Below are 18,954 nucleotides of genomic sequence, written 5' to 3'. Positions count from 1 at the left end.
CATTCACACATACAGAAAAAGCAAGCTGGTTAAAAAAACCTGTCCCAGTATTTTTAAAAAAAGACAACTTTCAGTCAACAATAAAGGAAGAGAATTAAACCAAAACAACAAAATACCCAGACTAAGAAAACTCAGACAGATATTTGACAACATTAAGATGGAGGTTAAAAAACGCTTGGTCTAGTCATTCTTGTTTTATGATAATACATCATCTTGACTGCAGTGAGCATCTTACCTGTTTGCGCATGACATCGGTAGCTTGCATGATATAGCGAGGAGGTAGTCCATGGCTCCGAGCAAGAATGATCGCCTGCTCCAGGGTAACACTCAGAGTGCAGCTGCAATGGAAGACAGAAGTCAGCTACATGCTAGCAGTCATTTCCTCAAAATAAGTGCTTTTAGATCAATTATCTCTTTTTAAAAATTTATCAATAAAAGCATTGCAGATTAGACCTGTCCCTTCCCACTCCCCCATCCATACTAGTCTGAACACTAAAATGTTCCTTAAGTAGAAAGACTTTGTGTGTAACAAGTGTTCCTGATGACTTACAACCAAATGCATTTACACTGATTTGCTGTTGTTTAAAAAAAACCAAACAAACATTAAAAAAACCAATCCAACTATGGCTTTGCCAGTGCATGAGACAGTGACAATCCAAGGTAAAAAAGGGGTTGTGATTTTGTATAAATCCCTTCCCAGGTTGTTTCTGTACATGTTCTCTCTCATTCTCCACTGTTAATGCCAAGCCTAGCTTTGATACCAGGATCCTGATGTCTTGCCTTAATTTAGATTAATTATTCTCATGGTATGCTACTGCAGTTCAGTCCAAAATAGAGAGACATTTACACCTTTCAGGAAAAGGAAATAAGTAGGGCATTCTTTCAAATAACTGTCCTCTCCTACTTTACCAATATTTTTCAAGTAAACACTTGAGGACAAAAACTGATCATGGTACCACATCCTAATGAAAAGGCTGTAATTGGTTTGTCAGAGCAACCAGGTAAGTTTCAGAGGTAAAGATTTTGCTGTAGGACAACCTATCATCACACCAGACAAGAAGTACTAGGGAAAATCATTTCGGACATGTCATCCGATTTCAGCTGCGATGAGGAGGACAAGGACTGATAGTTCTTTTCTCATACAAACAAAACCAAAGCTGTGTAAGACTCACAAATAAAGGCAACAAAACTGAGTAGAAACAGATACTTTTTGGAAAGCACGTGTTTGAGGGCTGCTATCATCCAAGAGGTGAGAGTGGCTCCATTCTGCACCAGTAAGCTGCTTGATAATTTCTTCTGTTCACAACCAAAGTGCTGCATAATCAAATCTCCTCAACCAGAAAGAGGAGGTGCACAGAAATGATCCTCAATAGAACCTGACAAAAGCTGCGTATTTCAAGTTCAAATAATAAAACTAAGACACATGGTTAAAATATAGTTTTGCGTATACTTTTGGCAAAATTCTGACCAATGGATTCTGCATAGTTTATATTATGCACACAGAACAGACAATATGTTTCAATCAAACACTCATCTTGCTGAGCAGAAGATCTGTAGGAGGAAAAATGTGTCTGCGCTTATTTTCTTACTGAAAAAAACTCTGACACGCTTTAAATACCACTTAAGCAAATTTATGGACTGTAAAAAGTTTGACAGTAGTGAACACAGAAGATATTAAATTTGATCTGTAGCTTTATTAATGGCCTTTCATTAAAAATTTATAAGCCAAGTGATTTTCCTTGGTAATGAAATAATTTTCATTCCCCAGTTTCTTGTATACATCAACCTCAAAGTCATCTTGAAAGAAAAATCTATTGATCTTTTGTGTTAGAGGTTTGATTAAGGTGCATAATATTAGACCAGAAATTCTAAACACTGTGTTTTATCTTGTAATTGGAAGGTGAGATATTGCACAAATAAAGTACATGCTCATATTTGCCCACCAAAATCTAAACATCTAACCTTCAAGACCAAACTGCAAAGGAAGCTTTGTTCCACTGACAACAGGAAACAGCAAAAGTATCTGAAATCTAATTTGGCAGGTGTAATCTAAGCCAGAGAAAAAGGGTAAAAAGGCTCTCTGTAGCTATAATAGAGGTTAATGGGCTCCAAGTACAGCTTTCAACCAACGAGTTACTGAGCCAACTTTCCCATAAATCCCGTCTTCCTGCAACACAAAAGACTGAAAGGACAGGAAAATCATATTCTGCATGTGTGAATCACATCTAACAAAAGAATATCCTAAATGAAGCCCAGGTTGAAGAATTAGGTGCGAGAACTATTCTTGTGATTGGAAAGGTCTGCCAATCTACTCCCTGTCTGAGCCCAATGAAATAGCTGGTGATCATGGACATTATGAGCCGCCTAAATTTTGACAATGCCAACCATGATTCAGAAATAAGGTTGCCAAGTGCGTAGATAAAGACATAATCAGAGTGGGGAAAGTAGAGAGAATGAGCGAAATAGCACAGTGATGATTTCTTTAATAGGCTACTATGGAGGAAGGCAACATCTACAGTACAATCCTGAAATGTATAGGCTAAAATTGAAGATATCACCTCAAGGCAAGAGAGAATAGTAATTCTAAGGCTAACGTTTTTAATGTATCCTAGGAAATTAGTAGCGAAGATACTCAAGATGACAGTAGTGACGATATTCATTATTATCCTACCTCTTTAATAAAAACATTTTACATATGAGATGAAGTTCCAGTGTTTCTTTAAAAAACCATACTAACCTATTAGCATATGTTAAAAAATGTTAAAATAGCATCGGTGGCATCATTGCATTTCAATTTACTATTTATTTCATTAGAGATGCAATTTAATACCATGAGATTTTGTGTTTCACTTAAGGCATGTAAAAGGTCTTGCAAATGGCAGAATTAAATGTAAATTATTTGTTATGGCTTTTGTCATGCAATTATGAAATGAGGTTACTACTTTCTAAATACAAAACCCCCAAAACAATCAAATAGTTTCATTTTAATTACCAAATCAATGAGATGGCATCCTCTAATAAAACTGATCATGTAAACCTTCCATGGTGCTCACCACAAGAAGGATGTTGAGGCTCTGGAGCAAGTCCAGAGAAGAGCAATGAAGCTGGTGAAGGGGCTGGAGAACAGGCCTTATGAGGAACGGCTGAGAGAGCTGGGGTTGTTTAGCCTGGAGAAGAGGAGGCTGAGGGGAGACCTCATTGCTCTCTACAACTAACTGAAGGGAGGTTGTGGAGAGGAGGGTGATGGACTCTTCTCCCAAGTGACAGGGGACAGGACAAGAGGGAATGGCCTCAAGCTCTGCCAGGGGAGATTTAGGCTGGACATTAGGAAAAAATTTTTCACAGAAAGGGTCATTGGGCACTGGAACAGGCTGCCCAGGGAGGTGGTTGATTCACCTTCCCTGGAGGTGTTTAAGGCACGGGTGGACGAGGTGCTAAGGGGCATGGTTTAGTGTTTGATAGGAACGGTTGGACTCGATGATCCGGTGGGTCTCTTCCAACCTGGTTATTCTATGATTCTATGATTCCATGCTGAACTGACTCCCTATTAAAAATGTATTTACAGGCTCATGCCTTCTCCCAGCTCTTCAAATATAGTTTTTTAATTACTACATACCCATTACTACAAATCAAACTGCCCTGGAAACCAGTTGTGAAAGAAACGAATGCACACACAAAACATCAGACAGTAACACGGAAAAGTTGTAACTGGAAGAACCTCAGCAATGGGGCTGCCAAGTACAGACAGATCAAGCAAATACAAATTTAAACCAATACAGTTTATACAATTTTATGAAATATGAAACCTGGGAATTCCTCACATGGTGACTGTTCTGGTGGTCTGAGCAAGGATCAATATCCAAGATTCTTAGCAAATATATGCAATATGTAACAATCTACCTTTCTCCTCCATTTTGAGAGGTGATAAGCAGGTGGTATTGAAGTTTACAAAGCAATCTGGAAGCAGTTCTGACCATTGAAAGTATCTGTTCATTTGGATGTAATCAGCCTGGACAAACCAAACTGCGGAAAAACTTCTTCAGTGCTTTCATAACATTCTGTTAAGGGAAGTATAAATCCCATATCTATATATTTTATAGTGTAAACAAATAAAAATCTGTTTTCACTCCCCCTGTTTTCCTCTCATCTCTTCTTTTATGCCAGAAAAACAAAAGACCCAAATTCATCATCTCAGAATTTATGTCAGTTAGAAACACAAATTCCTTGTGTTGACAGATTACAGCAGCAAGGCAGCACAGACACTTGGTTTTCCCAGCACAACTGGGCTAAGAATTCCTCATTTCACCCATTTGGTTTCCAAGAAACAGAAGGAGCTGCAGCTGCTCCCAGCCCCTGCCTGCTATCCCCACTCTCCCATCAGTCATGACATTATTGATGTGAAGATTAAATACAAACTTTCAAACATCTTCTGGATCAGATCATCCTGAACAAAAAGGGTTAAATCATTTTCAGTCACCAACAGTCCATTTGTTTCTGACTGGATGTTATTTTTACTAAAGGGCAGCAAATGGGCTGGACAGATATACATTTACACTGAAACATGAAGTTGTAAAAGAGGAAAACAGAATTAAATTTACTAATAAATGGATTATTTCAGGACAGCTTGTTCTATGTCACCTGGAAAAAAACTAGTTTGAATTCACGTACACTACCTACAGAGCTGTGACTCAGCAAACTATGTATCTGTTACCCAAGTAAAAAGGAAGTAAATCATTCAATTAATTCTCAGGCTTCAAGCTATCCTACATTCAAAGACGCATCAAAATATCCCTCAGAAAAATGCTCTGAATAGAAAAGATGAGGTGAAGCAGATTGGTTTAGTAGATACCATAGTCAGAGATGTCGAAATGCATTATGTTCTTGCTATGTGAATAGGAAACAAAATATGATAAGGATGTATGTATGCTTAGTCTAATTAAAATCTAAAGCTTCTACTCAATAGGTATTTAATGGCATTGTTATTATTTTAATTACTTCTCTTTCCATATGTTGTAAGGAACAAAACCAGCACTTCTTTTCATCATTCATCTGTCAGTATTAAAAAAATGCATAGAGCATCTTTTCAGAAACATCCTTCTTATAGGATCTTTAATCAGATGGAAATGTTATAAGGAGGCACATCCACCACTAAATATTCTTTGCTTGATGAAAGAACAGCATTTTCAGAAGACTCAAATTATCCCATGCTTTTTGCTTGCTCATTCTCAGCCATATTTGCAAAAGCAACCAAAAAAAAATCTAAAGAAAAAAAAACCAACAAAAACAACAACCTGAAAACTGAAAAGAAAGTCTTTCACATCAAAGGCCTTTTCCCATGTAAACAGGCAAGTAAATCTGCTGGAAAATTGCAATTTACTTCCTGTCCTGTAATAGTTCAGGTTATTCTGTTAACTCCCTTCCACCTCAGAATTTAAAGACAATACAGATAAGATTTTAATGTTAGATGGCTCAAGAGGATCCATTCTGGTTTTGTTATAATGTAACAGTTTTTGTAAGGAAGAATCAGATTCTTCCAAAGATCTGGAGTGCAGGTAAGGTAATGCTGCAAAGAACTGAAGTGTGAGGATGATTCTACAGAGCAAAGTGATCTACTTGTGTGTCAGCCTTACTACTAAATGTCTATCCTGGTCCATTATGTTAAAAGGAATCCAAAATACAAAAAAATAATTAAAAAAAAAAAAGAAATCCGTAATAGTAACAAGTTAGATTCATCTCATCTGTTTCAATGCACTTTACACACTTCTTTGCATTTTCAGATTGCATTTTTAAGCAAAATAGTGTCTCAAAATTTAAAACAGGCAAGAGAACTCTTAAGACTATAGTCTTTCACATACATATTAGAGATGAACAATGCAAAAAAGTACCAGACTACCTATGAAAGCCAAATATAGATTAAAAAAAAGATCATAACTGTAGAAATTGTTATGTAGAAATACCTATTTGTGCTAAATGTCTTGTTTGTTTTGTCTGAAGACAAATTATCACATATTTAACAGTTGCATAACTGCTTTCAAGTAGTAACCAGCATGGACTGAAATAAAATCATAGAATCATAGACTGGTTTGAGTTGGAAGGATCACCCGGTTCCAATACCCCTGCCATGGACAGGGACACCTCCCACTAGACCAGGCTGCTCAAAGCTTCACCCAGCCTGGCCTTGATCCAACCTCCCAAGATGAGCGTCCACAACTCTGAGCAACCTCTTCCAGTGCCTCCCCACCCTCACATCAAAACATTTCTTCCTAATATCTAATCTAAATCTCCTCTCTTTCAGCTTAAAGCAGTTATCCCTCATCCTATCACTGCACTCCTTGATAAAGAGCTCCTCCCCATCTTTCCTGTAGGCCCCTTTTAAGTTCTGTAAGGCTGCTCTAAGGTCTCCCCAGAGACTTCTCTTCTCCAGGCTGAACATGTCCAACTCTCTCAGCCTGTCCTCGTATGGGAGGTGCTCCAGCCCTCCGATCATCTTAATGGCCTTCCTCTGGACTTCATCTAACAGATCCACATCCTTCCTGGGCTGAGGTCTCCAGAACCGAACGCAGTACTCCAGCTGAGGTCTCACAAGAGCATAGGGAGAGAATCAGCTCCCTTACCCTGCTGGCCACACTTCTTTTGATGCAGCCCAGGATATGGTTGGCTTTCTGGGCTGCAGGTGCACACTGCTGGCTCATGTTGAGTTTCTCATCCACCAGCACCACAAGCCCTTCTCTTCAGGGCTGCTCTCAATCCATTCTCCACCCAGCCTGTAACTGTGCTTGAGATTGCCCCAACTATTTTAAATTGTTTTATGAAATCAAGTTTGTTTATGCCTCAGTAGGTAGGGTATCGCTAAAATACACTAATTTTAGACAGACAACAAAACTGTCAGTTAAAAAAAAGAAGGGAATCTTGATTAAATGGGAAGGTAGCAGGACTAAAAGCACAGTTTAGACTTGTTTAGACCAGAAAGCTGGAGTGAAGCAAGGGCTAGTTCCTCAGCTTGTGCTTACCTATCCCCTGAAAGTAGAGCCATCGATCCCAGAAAGCCTTCTTACTGTGGAGCTAATAGCCTAAATATAGCTGCAAATCTTCAAGGAGGTATTTTTTTGTAACGCTGAGCTCAGAACTAAATTCCTACAGAAAAATTTCTCAAATAATCTGAAAGGAAGCACTCTTATGATAGAATGTCTTAAATATAAAATCAGAGTTCATATTTTTCACCTTGTTTTATTCAATTCACAGAAAGGCAGCTGGCCATGATGGACAGCCTATGGTGTTACTCTGCTTTGCTATGTGGAAGATGGAGCAGGTTTAGCTGGATTGCAGGAGCTGTGCCAGCTACAAGAGACAGCATAATCAACCCTTGGCAAAACCTGCCTCATCATTCAGTCGAGTGCCTTCCAGGCAGAACCCCACAGCTTGAAGGATGGTATCACTAAGGAGAGACTTTTTGGAGAGGAAATTAAAATTCAGAAAAGAAAATAAGGTAGTGGTTTTTCTGGGATTCATCAAGACTACAAAAGACTTCTTTTCTCTCAATCCTCCAGGAAATGCAAAATTTTAAATAAACTTGGGATTTGTTTCATTTGGATGCTTTAAATTATTCCTTTGAGCCTGTAAGGCCGATGGTCCCTGAACAGACTTCTGCAGCTGGTGCACCTAATTTCATTTTGGCATGGAAAGATGCTACGGCATGTCTGTGCAGAGCAGTCTCACTCTTCTCCCTCAAGCAGGAGCAAACATCATGATTCAATAAAATTTAAAAGTGCCTTTCATCACCTACATTTGTACAGAGTGATTACAACTTCAAAAAAAATGAATACAAGTAAAGAAAGCAAAGCATTGTTTACAGAGGGACAGCTGAATGGCAGGCAGAAATATAATTATGGATGATAAAACAGGGAAAATAGAAATGCAGACTATTGATTTCTTGGACTAATTTAGAGCTCTGTTCCTGATGTTGATCAACAAGGCATGTTCGCTAACAATAATACAAGGGGAGTTTGTAGAATTCACTTGTCACTTAGGACAGTGAAGGTTAAAGGGACTTAGTTTTCACCATCCTTGTTTTTCTGGTGATCAAAATATATTTGAAAAGAAATGCTGTTGGAAATAGATACAGGATTTCAGGCTCTGATGTAAATTGGTAAACATATTGTCATAATAAAAATCAAAGCAAAGCAATCACTAGCAATTCAAAATCCCCAGCATTATCTTGGATGTAGGGATGAAAATATGAACTCTGTCAAGCTGCTTTAGCCTAGTGCAGTGTAAAAAGCAATTTAATATGGATCACGGAGAATTCAGAAACCAAGACACTGCTGATCCAGAGATCAGCAATCACTGTCAAAACAGACAAAGCTGCTGTTTCATAGTTCTTGGCTTCTTCTGCACTGGATTGCTACCCAGCACCTCCCTCTCAAACTATTTGGAATTTGCTTCTGAAGGAGGGGTGGCAGAACACACACACTACCCCAGTAAATCCTTGACATCTGTGTTGCAAAATCATAGAGAGGGCTCTCCAGTCAGTTCAGTAAAAGATAGATAAATTGAGTGAGGGAATATTCATATAGATTTTGTTTGAAGACTGTTACATATATCTAAATTCTGACAGTTTAATAGTTTGCTCAGTTCCCAGGAACATAAGAAAGATGCTGACCAGCCAAGCACCCTGAACTCTTCCACAGCCTCTCAGAAATTCTCTCCCATGAGAGATCAGTTGTAGAAATTAGGCTAAAATGAGTATTTTTAAAAGAAGGCATACAGGAACCTTTCTCTGGTTTGATTATTCTTCATTTTTAAAGTGGCAGGACTGATAAGAGAAGACCATTCACATCTTTCCCCTACCTGCTTGCTTAGTAACATCTGTAGATTATACCAGTTTTCAACTTATTAAATAATTGCAGCACAGTCATAAAAAGTAGTTGTGAGTCCTTGGCCTGGGGCTATGAAAGGGGGATTTCTGTGACTGACCATACTCAAGCAATTCACAGCATTAGTTTCTAAGAATACAGAAGGCCAAACACATTGCTGAATACAATCAGAGATATATTTCCTCTCTTACTGAAAATCAGTAGCTTGAACTCTGAAGAACTAACTTGCAACTTGAAAAGCATTATTTTGCAAGATTATCTAGCCTGATTAAATAATATTGCAACAAACAGAAGAATTAAGTCTTCAAGATTGCAGACAAAAAGCAAAATTATCTATGTCACATCCAGCATCCTAGTGTTTCCTCCTCTGTCCTCTTTGCAGAATTTTATGGTGCTACAAGATAGCTTCACTGTGCAGAGCAGCAAGGGAAGCAGATCCTCAAAGACACAGTAGAACTTAGCAGTAGAAATGTTGGGATCAAAATTCACCCAACAAACCTAATAGCTAGAAACAAACCAACCTTTCTATCTGAGCAAAGGCAATTTCAGAATGCCAAAAAGCAGAGCCTACTTAGTGCTGGACTCCAGAGATGTGGCACAGGGAGGCCAGAAAGAGAAAACAGCATATGAAGTGACATCAAGATGACATCAAATTCTAAGGAAAAACTTTTTTGGCCATCTAACTTGCATGCACAATAATAACTTCAGGAAACTGTTGTTAAAAAAACTACCTCAACTTTTACCACTTTAAAAAATGATAGTACAAGAATCCCTTCCAGTCTCTAAATACATTAGCTTTCTACTGAACTTCTGGAAGTTCAAGGCAAAAACTCTTTGGGTACCTATAAAATCCTCAAGTAATGTGTTCCTTTTTCCTAGAGAGCCTACCTGAAAGTGTCTCTAATAATGCCAAGAGTTGATGTTTCCTTCTCTGAACAGATGGAAGCAACAAAGGCATTATTAATGCATGAGTGAAGTAATGGTATATTGTACAAAAGCTCAAATGGACTTGCTGTAAAGCAGCACTAGTCATGCTTTTACAGAAGTGTTCTGCACCTCTACTTCATGTAAATAGGTGATCATGAAGCCTTTAACATCTAGATGGAAATCCACACATATTTCAACCCTTTTCCCATTGCTAATCATCATGGAATCACAGAATGGTAGGGGTTGAAAGAACCTCTGGAGATCAACCAGTCCAACCCCCCTGTGAAAGAAGGTTCACCTACAGCAGGTTGCACAGGAATGTGTCCAAGCAGGTTCTGAATCGACACAGGAGGCTCCACAACCATCCTGAGCAGCCTATTCCAGTACTCTGTCACCCTCCAAGCAAAGAAGTTTTTCCTCATGTTCAGGTTGAACTTCCTCCATTCCATTTTGTACCCACTGCCCCTTTTCCTGTCACAGGGCACAGCTGAAAAGATTCTCGCCCCATCCTCCCGTCCTCCGCCCCATAGATATTTACAAGTATTGATAAGGTCTCCTTCTCTGACTTCTCTTTTCCAGGCTAAACAGACCAAGCTCACTCAGCCTCCTCTTATGATATAGTCTTGAAATCCAATATGTTGGTTTTCTAGTATTTTGTGTTGTCTTAAATATACTTAAATAGACACTTAATAGTTTATATCTTTGAATTAGCTGCAGTTTTGAGCAGAAATTTGATGAATAATTTATTTTCATCTAAAACCAGACCATGTTTAGATTCAAGCATATCACCTTTTATTCAGTCACCAAACCATTCTGAATAATTTGTGACCCAAACTCTGTTAAAAGAAATGGCAAGCACTGTTTTTATACAAATTAATTCCGTTAGCTATATACGGAGCTTTTCCCATTTTTCATGCCCAATAATCTGCATTGCAGCTCTGCTGCTTTTTTTTTTTTTTCTTCTCCTCAAAGCTCCTTTAAAGAAAGGACGTTACTTAAAATGAGGGGAAAAAAATGCTCATTCTAACACCATATATTGGTAACCAAGTCTGCTAAAATCAGGATTTTCATAGATGAGAAACAAAGGAGTATATTTTTAACATACTGGTACCTGTAGCCTACGGTTTGGAATTGTTATAAACAGAGCAGATGTTTAGCATCACATTCTTTGTTATGTTTTGGGGTTTTGTTTGTTAGGTGTCCCCCCCCAACTGTAGTCTTCGCTTTTTTTGTGAAATGTACAAAAACATGGTAGTCTGCCCAGCAGGAACATAAATATATTGCTTTCATTGATGAATATCATTAAGTACTAGAGAGTTCTGCAATGATGCTATTGTCATATATACACATGTCTATTAAAATCTCTTAGCACTGATGACAAAGATCAGTTGATTGTATTAATGACAACAATTGTTCTACAGGCTGAACTTCTCCTTATCATGAGGTATATCTGTAAAAATGCATGTCTTGTGTTTTGTTTCTCTCCTTGAAATAAGCTTTGCTACAGTTTCCCCTAGCTTATAAAGCAAATACAAATTCCAACATTTCTTGCCGGTATTAGGAGTTTAACATAGTATCTCTCATTCACCTAGGAAACTTTCATTTTTATGCTTTAGCAATTAAGATTTCTGCCTTTTTCTGATGTGAATGAGGAACAATCCACTACAACTGCACAAAACAAAACTGTACTGCTCATTTCTGCCAATCATTGCAAATACAGTCCTCGAATTTCACCAGAAATATTTCACGTGCGCTAGATACTTAGTCTAAGATGTCAGACATTTAGTGCAAAACATCTCTATGAATAAAAACCAGCAGCCTTCAAACTGCAATGACTGAATGATTGACTGAAACAAAAGGAGGAAAAGAAATCGTCATACCGGTGAACTCCACTGTTGCACATAATGATGTGACAAGCTCCAAGCCTGCTGCAGAGTTCAGAAGACACTGAAAGCAGCCCAACTCCAGAAGCACTGCACGCAGTATATGCACAGGCAGCGGTGCGCTTGGACCGGATAAAGGATCCTATCAGTCGGTAAAGTTCATCTACACAATTGAGAGGCCTCATCAGCTGCAAGCAAGGAAGAGGGAGAGATTTAAATATTTGCTATTAAGAGCATATGAAATGTTCTTTTGGAGCAGGTCAAGACAGATGCAGATGGAACAGAAGGACTGGTTGATAAAGCTGATGCCAAATTCCCTAAAATAAATACAGAGTGCACAGTCTTCTGTTACTTGACGTACGACAACTTTTTCAAACCTTTAAATTCTGCCCAGGGAGGTGGTTGAGTCACCTTCCCTGGAGGTGTTTAAGGCACGGGTGGATGAGGTGCTGAGGGATATGGTTTAGTGTTTGATGGGAACGGTTGGACTCGATGATCCGGTGGGTCTCTTCCAACCTGGTTATTCTGTGATTCTGTGATTCTTACTGTCACTCCACATAGAACCAGATGTCTCCAGCTGTACCTTTGCCCAGAAAGTTAAGTTGCTGACTCACCAAGCAAAGAGGAACAGGCACATGTCCTCATCCCCCCCATGCAGTCCAGCATAGATCCAAGAAACAGTAACTGTCAGTCTGTTAAAACTCATGCTGGATGATACTGTGATAAAAATTTAGTCTGTCACAGGGTTCAGCTGATCATCACTATTTATCAGACCGGAGTAGCTCAATCACTTTTGAAGTCAGTGTAGGCAAGGCCCAAGGAACTTCTTTTTCCCTTTACTGGGCTGCAACGTGGACATGAACTCTCCAACAATAGAAGACAGCATTAAATGGATTTCCATAGCCCTTGGGATCTCTCAGTCACATAAGTTTAAAGACAGATGAAGGCATTTGATGGAGGGCGAGAAGAATGCCTTCTAAACAGGATGCTGAAGGAGTATTTAATTTGGAAGAGCACTTCCAGTTTTCAGAATGAAAACTTTTTGCCTGCCCCTACTCTTCCCCAATCCTATCCTTCCACTTCATACATGTTCCTGGAGCAACGGCATTGCTCTGAAAGCACAGTGGAAAAGGAAAGCTATGGTTCCTCTTCTCAAATACACTGATGCCCTCCAGCCACACCTTTTGATACAGAATCACATGGCATTGAATCACACCTAAAACACAGGTGAGACAAAATGCTACAAGAGAGCTCCTCTTTTCCCTGCCCCCAGTTTCAAATAATTCAGTTTTTCAATGGAATTAAGACAGTTTCAGCAAAGGATTAAAATAACACAGTGTGTAACATGCAAAGTTTAATCAGGCACATAACATTTTTATTTACCTTATCTATATAAGCCACTTTAGATGTTGAATTTGGAGGCAAGTTCGACTTGTCCAGGTAGAATGCCCTGAGAGAACACAGAGAATAAGGCAAAAATTGTTAATTGTTTGAGCTCCTGAACAAAATGTGCATAGGTGAGTATTCTTAGACACCATTCTAAGGTTGGATTTATTTTTTTTGGAAACAAAGGATCAAGCAATAATACATGTGTAAACAGGCAGTATCAATCTTTCTTTTAAAGTAATAACTAATAAGTTTCTTGTTCTGGATTCCTTCTGCCACATGAAAATACACTGCAAAACTTTAATCTCTGGTTAGTAGAAAAACTGGATCTGAAAGCAATTTTCACAAAGGTTTGTGGCAACTGTCAAGTTTTTAATAGTGGCTGGGAAAATTGGCATGTAAACAGCCTGAGCCTATGCACTACAAGCTTTTTTTATATTAACTCCATATAACTGCAATAATATCAGAACAGAATCCCAAACATGAAAGAAGTGGAATAATCTGGAAAAACTGAGTTGATTAAAAAATCCAGCCACCTTTAAGACTAGCAGATTTTGCTTCCCATAGCTCTGCAGTTTTGAAAAGCATCTTCTCCTATATTTAAGGTTTGAATTAATCCCTTTAGAAAATACAGCAAAGCTAATCTAGTTCTGTTATTCCATTAAGACTGTTGTGTGATCCAGAATGTACTCTGTGTCAAAGGAAGCTGGAAACTGTTGGAAGGAAAAGAGGTTTGCAGAGAAAATTACTCATAAATCACTCTGAGTGGCCACAGAACATAAAAGGTACCTCAGCAGGAACAGACCAACCTTTTTCTTTGTTAGCAAAGCTAAAAAACAAACCATCACCCAGCCATCCACTGAACACTATGAGACTGAAAGCCTATATCGTTTTATCCTGCCATGCCACAGGAAAATTTGCTTCATTTAGAGTCTGTTCAGCACTCCCATTCTCTTTAGACTGTTACTTCAGCAAATTCAGCTGCACAAAGTGAAACCAGAACCCAAATATAGAACAGTACACATATTAATGGAGTACATGGAAAATAATCAACTCAGGATGCAAAATGAAGCAACATGGACACTAGAATGGGATATACGATTATAGGAATTAGTCCATTAATTCAGTCAATTATTCATTAACCTAAAGAACAAACAAAAATCAACTACACACAACATTAATTTTAAATATCAAAATATCCTGTTACAAATGAAACTATCCCCCCATGAGATAACACTCCCAGATGTTTCTCAAGTGCTTTATTTTTATTGCTTTTCATAGAAACTGTCTTCAGTATTTTACAGAACATGACAAACTGTGGACAGCATATAAATTTCCAAAGCACTTCACTTAATTACTAAATGCTTGTTAAGGTCCTTAATCATATTTTATGGGAAAAGTTAATGGCAATCTTGGCATGGTGCCCAATTTGGACAATATTTTCTAATCCATTTGAAATGAACAAGAATGAAATCATAGCTCTTCATCTGCAAATGTGATGCTGGTTTTGCTTCTAAAAGCCTTACAAGTGCTCGAAGCTGTAGCAGAAAAGGGTTTCTTTAAAAAAGGTAGGAAATGCAAAAGGAATTAAAACTACAGGGGCTTCCTGCTGTGTTCCACTTTTGTAAGATATCCCCTATGTAACAATGTCAAATAACAGGAAAACTTGCACTACAATGAGGTTACAAACATCTCAGAGTTCAAAAAGAAAAATCTATCACAAGATGAATGCTTTCTCAAGATGTTTTCCTAGAACTTGAGTACAAAGGAGATGCAGAAGTACTGATGTTTTCCTAGTGAAGCATTTTACAGGGTATTCTCCAAAACTGACCTGATCATGTAAAATCCTGAAAAGTTGAAATATTGAAAATTGAACCTTAAAGTGGCTCCAAACCTGCAGAGACATGCATTCCTGAGTAACTTTGTACATGCAAATAATTCAAGCAAGGCAAAACAGTTTATTGTTCCAGGAAGCCCACAGGATTATCCTAGATGATGATCATCATCTCCTTGAAATATAACGACAGTAAAGATGTGCCTTGACGTATTTTAATTCTACTTGATTTTCAGTCCTTTGGTCACAAGATACTCAAGATCATGTAGATAAGCACGGGTAATGTGGCAAAGGATATATCTGATCCTTATGATCCTTTATGGATCTTAAGAGGAGTGGCTGAAGCAAATAGGGCTGTTTAGTCTGGAGAAGAGGAGCCTGAGGGGCGGCAACCTTATCACTCTACAACTGCCTGAAAGGACATATTTAAAAGACAGGCAGATGTGGTGCTTACAAACATGGTTTAGTGATGGACTTGGTTTTGCTAGGTTGGACTTAATGATCTTTAAGGCATTTTCCAACCTAAATGATTCTACATTTCTATCATTCTTGGCTTACTCCACGCACAAATTGACAAACCAGCTTTTGCCACTCTCTACTACAAGTGTAAGCAAACAGAACTGCGGGAAACACTGCAGTCTATGGGGAGGAGGACATAACCATAATATGAGACCAGCAAAAACCAGAGAGGAGTGAGAAGAACTAGATTCAGTTATGCACAGAAATATCTACAAGTGAGGAGGGTTGTTCAGAAAATGTCAAGAAATGAAACTTAAAGGCTTTCTTGGTAAATGTCTGCTTTAGTGGAATAGACTAGGAGCATAGCTGGGAAACAGACTTTGAGCCCTGGAAAACTGAACTCCTAAGAAACTGGACTTTTAAACAGAGGGAACGAGTCTTCATAGTGCATGCCATTTTCTTGCAAGCCTGGCTAAACTACTGGTCTCCCACAAATTTATATTCCCTCCAGTCAGTGAAGAGGGCATGTTGATAATTTGGTGTTACAATGAATACAAGGATTTGAGGTCCAAACCAAGGAGGGTGCTTGCAAAGGACAACCTTACTATCCCAGCAGTCACACCACAGCCCTGCCCTCAAACACTTTATAAACATATATGCAGGTGATAACAGAAACACGAGCATGGAACTGTTAGGAGAGAAATTCATGGAAAACAAAAAAATGGAAAAAAACCCGCTATTTTCTCTATGTAACATTGCACACTTTTTATATGCTATATTTTAACTCCTATTTTTCCAGGAATCTAGTCTCCAGCATCTCTACCTACTTTCAAGATCACTTGAAACCATCCTACTTATTAAGTAAAAGGCAAGCTCTTGGGTCACAGACCAGTTCTGCTGTTTTATTTCTCCTATCATTATCCAAACACCCAAATCCACACTGAACCCATTAGTACTAACTAATTGCTTCCATATTTCCCTTTCAGACAGTAGATGTCTCCTATTTGGCTCCTGAGGCTCCAGACATGGATTACACTGCTAGACAATATGCCAAATAGTCATTGGGTGGTCAGGGTTTCTACTACAGCTATGAGTTGCTTAAGCTGCAGGCTTGGGCTGGATTCCTATCAGTGACCAGGAGTGAAAGAAAAGGCTCCATCTCTGATCACTGCAGACATGTTCTCTGCATTTGCAGAGGATAAAACAAGCAGAATGCACCAACTGTCAATCTCCGTGACAAAGACTCAGTATCTGGGCCACTCTGAGGGGTTTTTTTAATATAATAAATGCATAATTTTCAGTTTCAGAAGACTACTATAATAAATACTAATCATACTTTGTCAAAAGAAACAATGAATTTACACTCACAGAAAAAGCATAGCAATGGAAGAGGGGAAAAAAAACCCAAACCAACAAAAACAAAGCTAAATTTAAGCCATCTGGCAGTATCTTTTAGTCAGGCTAGACAAATTTAATTTACTTTGTCCACGATCTCTTTATTCTCTCTCTGGTCTTGCTTCACTTAGATGCAATGAATCTTAATTTCTGTTCTACCTAAAATGCTTCTCATTAAGTTCATCAGGAGACAAATTTAGCTATTATTTCCTTGTTATGTCCTTCAGAGTGAATGCTTAATTTTCAATCTCCCCTTCACAAAGATTTTGCATTTAGAGAGAGTTCAGCCATGAGTATCTAGTTCATTTGGAACTGCATCTTAAAAATCTAAACAACATCAGATTTCCAGTTTTTATAGTCATATGAACTGTATAATAAATTTGTATATGTAGCAATGAAGTCCAGTTTTACTGGGTTTTTTTAAACACAAAGCAACGTATTAAATGTCTGGTATTGAAACCACGAAAAATTTTTTACCTATTTTATAAATATCCCATGGCACTGAAAAGAAAACTCTCTGAAACCTGAGGTTATAGGCTACTCTTTCCTGAATTTGATGGCAGTGACAAAAACTGCTAATGTTGCTCATTAACATGTTACTCACTGAAGTGGATAGAGAGAGAAAGAAGAATAAGACTAAAATCACAGGACAATAGTGACACAAGGACAAACAGCTTAAGCTTCTTAACCACATGAGCAAATTGGTTTGGAAAAACTTTCCTCTGGAAACAGTGAGGAGAAGAATCTGGCAGTTTCAAGGTGGACTTTTGCATTTATTACAGGAATTGGTATATGATCTCGTCTTGATAATAAGTGATAACGCAAGTATTGTCTTGAGGACTCATCGGTTTGCTCCAGAGACAGACAAGTTCTTTGTTTCATAGTAATTAACTGCCTCTAAATGGATATGTCCCTTATGTCATTGTAGCTCTTTTATATCAGCCCAACTCTTAGAAGATTTTAGTTCAGTTTGAAGTCATGAGTGCCATAACATCTATTTTCTGCCTTGACTAAATTATACAGGATACAGAAAACATCAGCCTGCCAACAAGCCTGCAGCCTGAGAAGCTGCTGTGCGTGTATATGTGCATGTCTAAATAAAAAAGATGTTGCAGTTTTCAGACAGATTTTGTTCCATGCTTGCATAAATTCTAGGGGCAGAAATTCTTCCCTTTCTTGTCTTTTTAAAAATTAAAAGGAACAAGAAAACCAAACAACATGAAAACCTCATGGATTATAACAAGATACCTCTGAATAAAGAATCAAATTAAATCTGCCATCATTCTGTGGAGGGCTACTTAGGCCATAACAAAAATACAGGAGGTTTCAGACAGAAACTGTTTGAAGTTAACATTGTAAATGAAATACTTTCAAATGACAAATATTAAACTCTGCATAATCAGATGTTCAACGTAATGAGGGTAGTTAGCTAAATCATTTGTCATTAGATCCACTGATTATAATTGCTTCCTTAGCATAACATATTTCCATTTACCTCCAAAAACGATATCCAAGAAAGAAACAACATAGGGGAAAAAAACCACAAAATAACAACCTTTTCACTTTGCTGCTTGCTTTAATTTTTCTTCTACTATGGCTGTACAACAAGCTGCAAAAGTAGCTGCCAATAGCCTTGGACACAGCTGATTTCAAAGAGTAGTTCCAAATCAGACAGAATGGAGGGCAGGAAGGAAAGAACATTTTTTCCAGACCCTCTTTGCCTCTGATGCACAGGCAACATAATTACTACATAGTAGCAATTAGCACCCACACCAGCAGTGGGGAAGGACAGCAATGCTCAGCTGTCTTTCCCACAGCATGATCCTGTCTTTGGAGTGAAGAACTGGGTCATCCTACAGTCAGCGGTGGCATAACAAAGTGCTGTGCTGGGGATAAAAGAAAAGTTATCTGGAAGAAAAGCTTTCCCAACCTCACTTTCATGTATTGTTTTGTTTCTTTCCCTCCGAATATTCCCAATCCAAGCCACTATAACATTAGGAACCAAATTTTAAAGGTGTTTAGATGCCTAAATGCAAGCATAGGTGCTGAAGAGGCACTAAAAATGCTTATTAATCTAAAAGCTAGTGATTTCAGTAATTTTTTTTATTGGCTAAAATGTAGCTGCATAGAATCATAGAATAATAGAATGGTTTGAGTTGGAAGGGACCTTAAAGATCATCTAGTTCCAATCCCTCCT

The 18,954-nt window shown here is 38.2% G+C and overlaps 1 protein-coding gene across 1 annotated transcript in view; it reads right to left on the bottom strand.

Moving 5' to 3' along the window:
• PREX2 (phosphatidylinositol-3,4,5-trisphosphate dependent Rac exchange factor 2) overlaps window positions 1-18,954 on the bottom strand; it is a 182,454-nt gene that overhangs the window by 14,835 nt on the left and 148,665 nt on the right. Inside the window, exons 36-38 of the mRNA XM_069854213.1 lie at window positions 13,067-13,133; window positions 11,681-11,871; window positions 236-338 (exon numbers count right to left, since the gene is read on the bottom strand). Of these exons, the coding sequence (XP_069710314.1) occupies window positions 236-338; window positions 11,681-11,871; window positions 13,067-13,133 (361 nt within the window). The remainder of the gene's footprint in view (window positions 1-235; window positions 339-11,680; window positions 11,872-13,066; window positions 13,134-18,954) is intronic.

The sequence above is a fragment of the Phaenicophaeus curvirostris genome, chromosome 3 (assembly GCF_032191515.1).
Source record: "Phaenicophaeus curvirostris isolate KB17595 chromosome 3, BPBGC_Pcur_1.0, whole genome shotgun sequence".
In the NCBI taxonomy this organism is placed as follows: Eukaryota; Metazoa; Chordata; class Aves; order Cuculiformes; family Cuculidae; genus Phaenicophaeus; species Phaenicophaeus curvirostris.
Note: the sequence above shows the minus strand (reverse complement) of the source record. Positions and strands in the feature narration are given on the sequence as shown.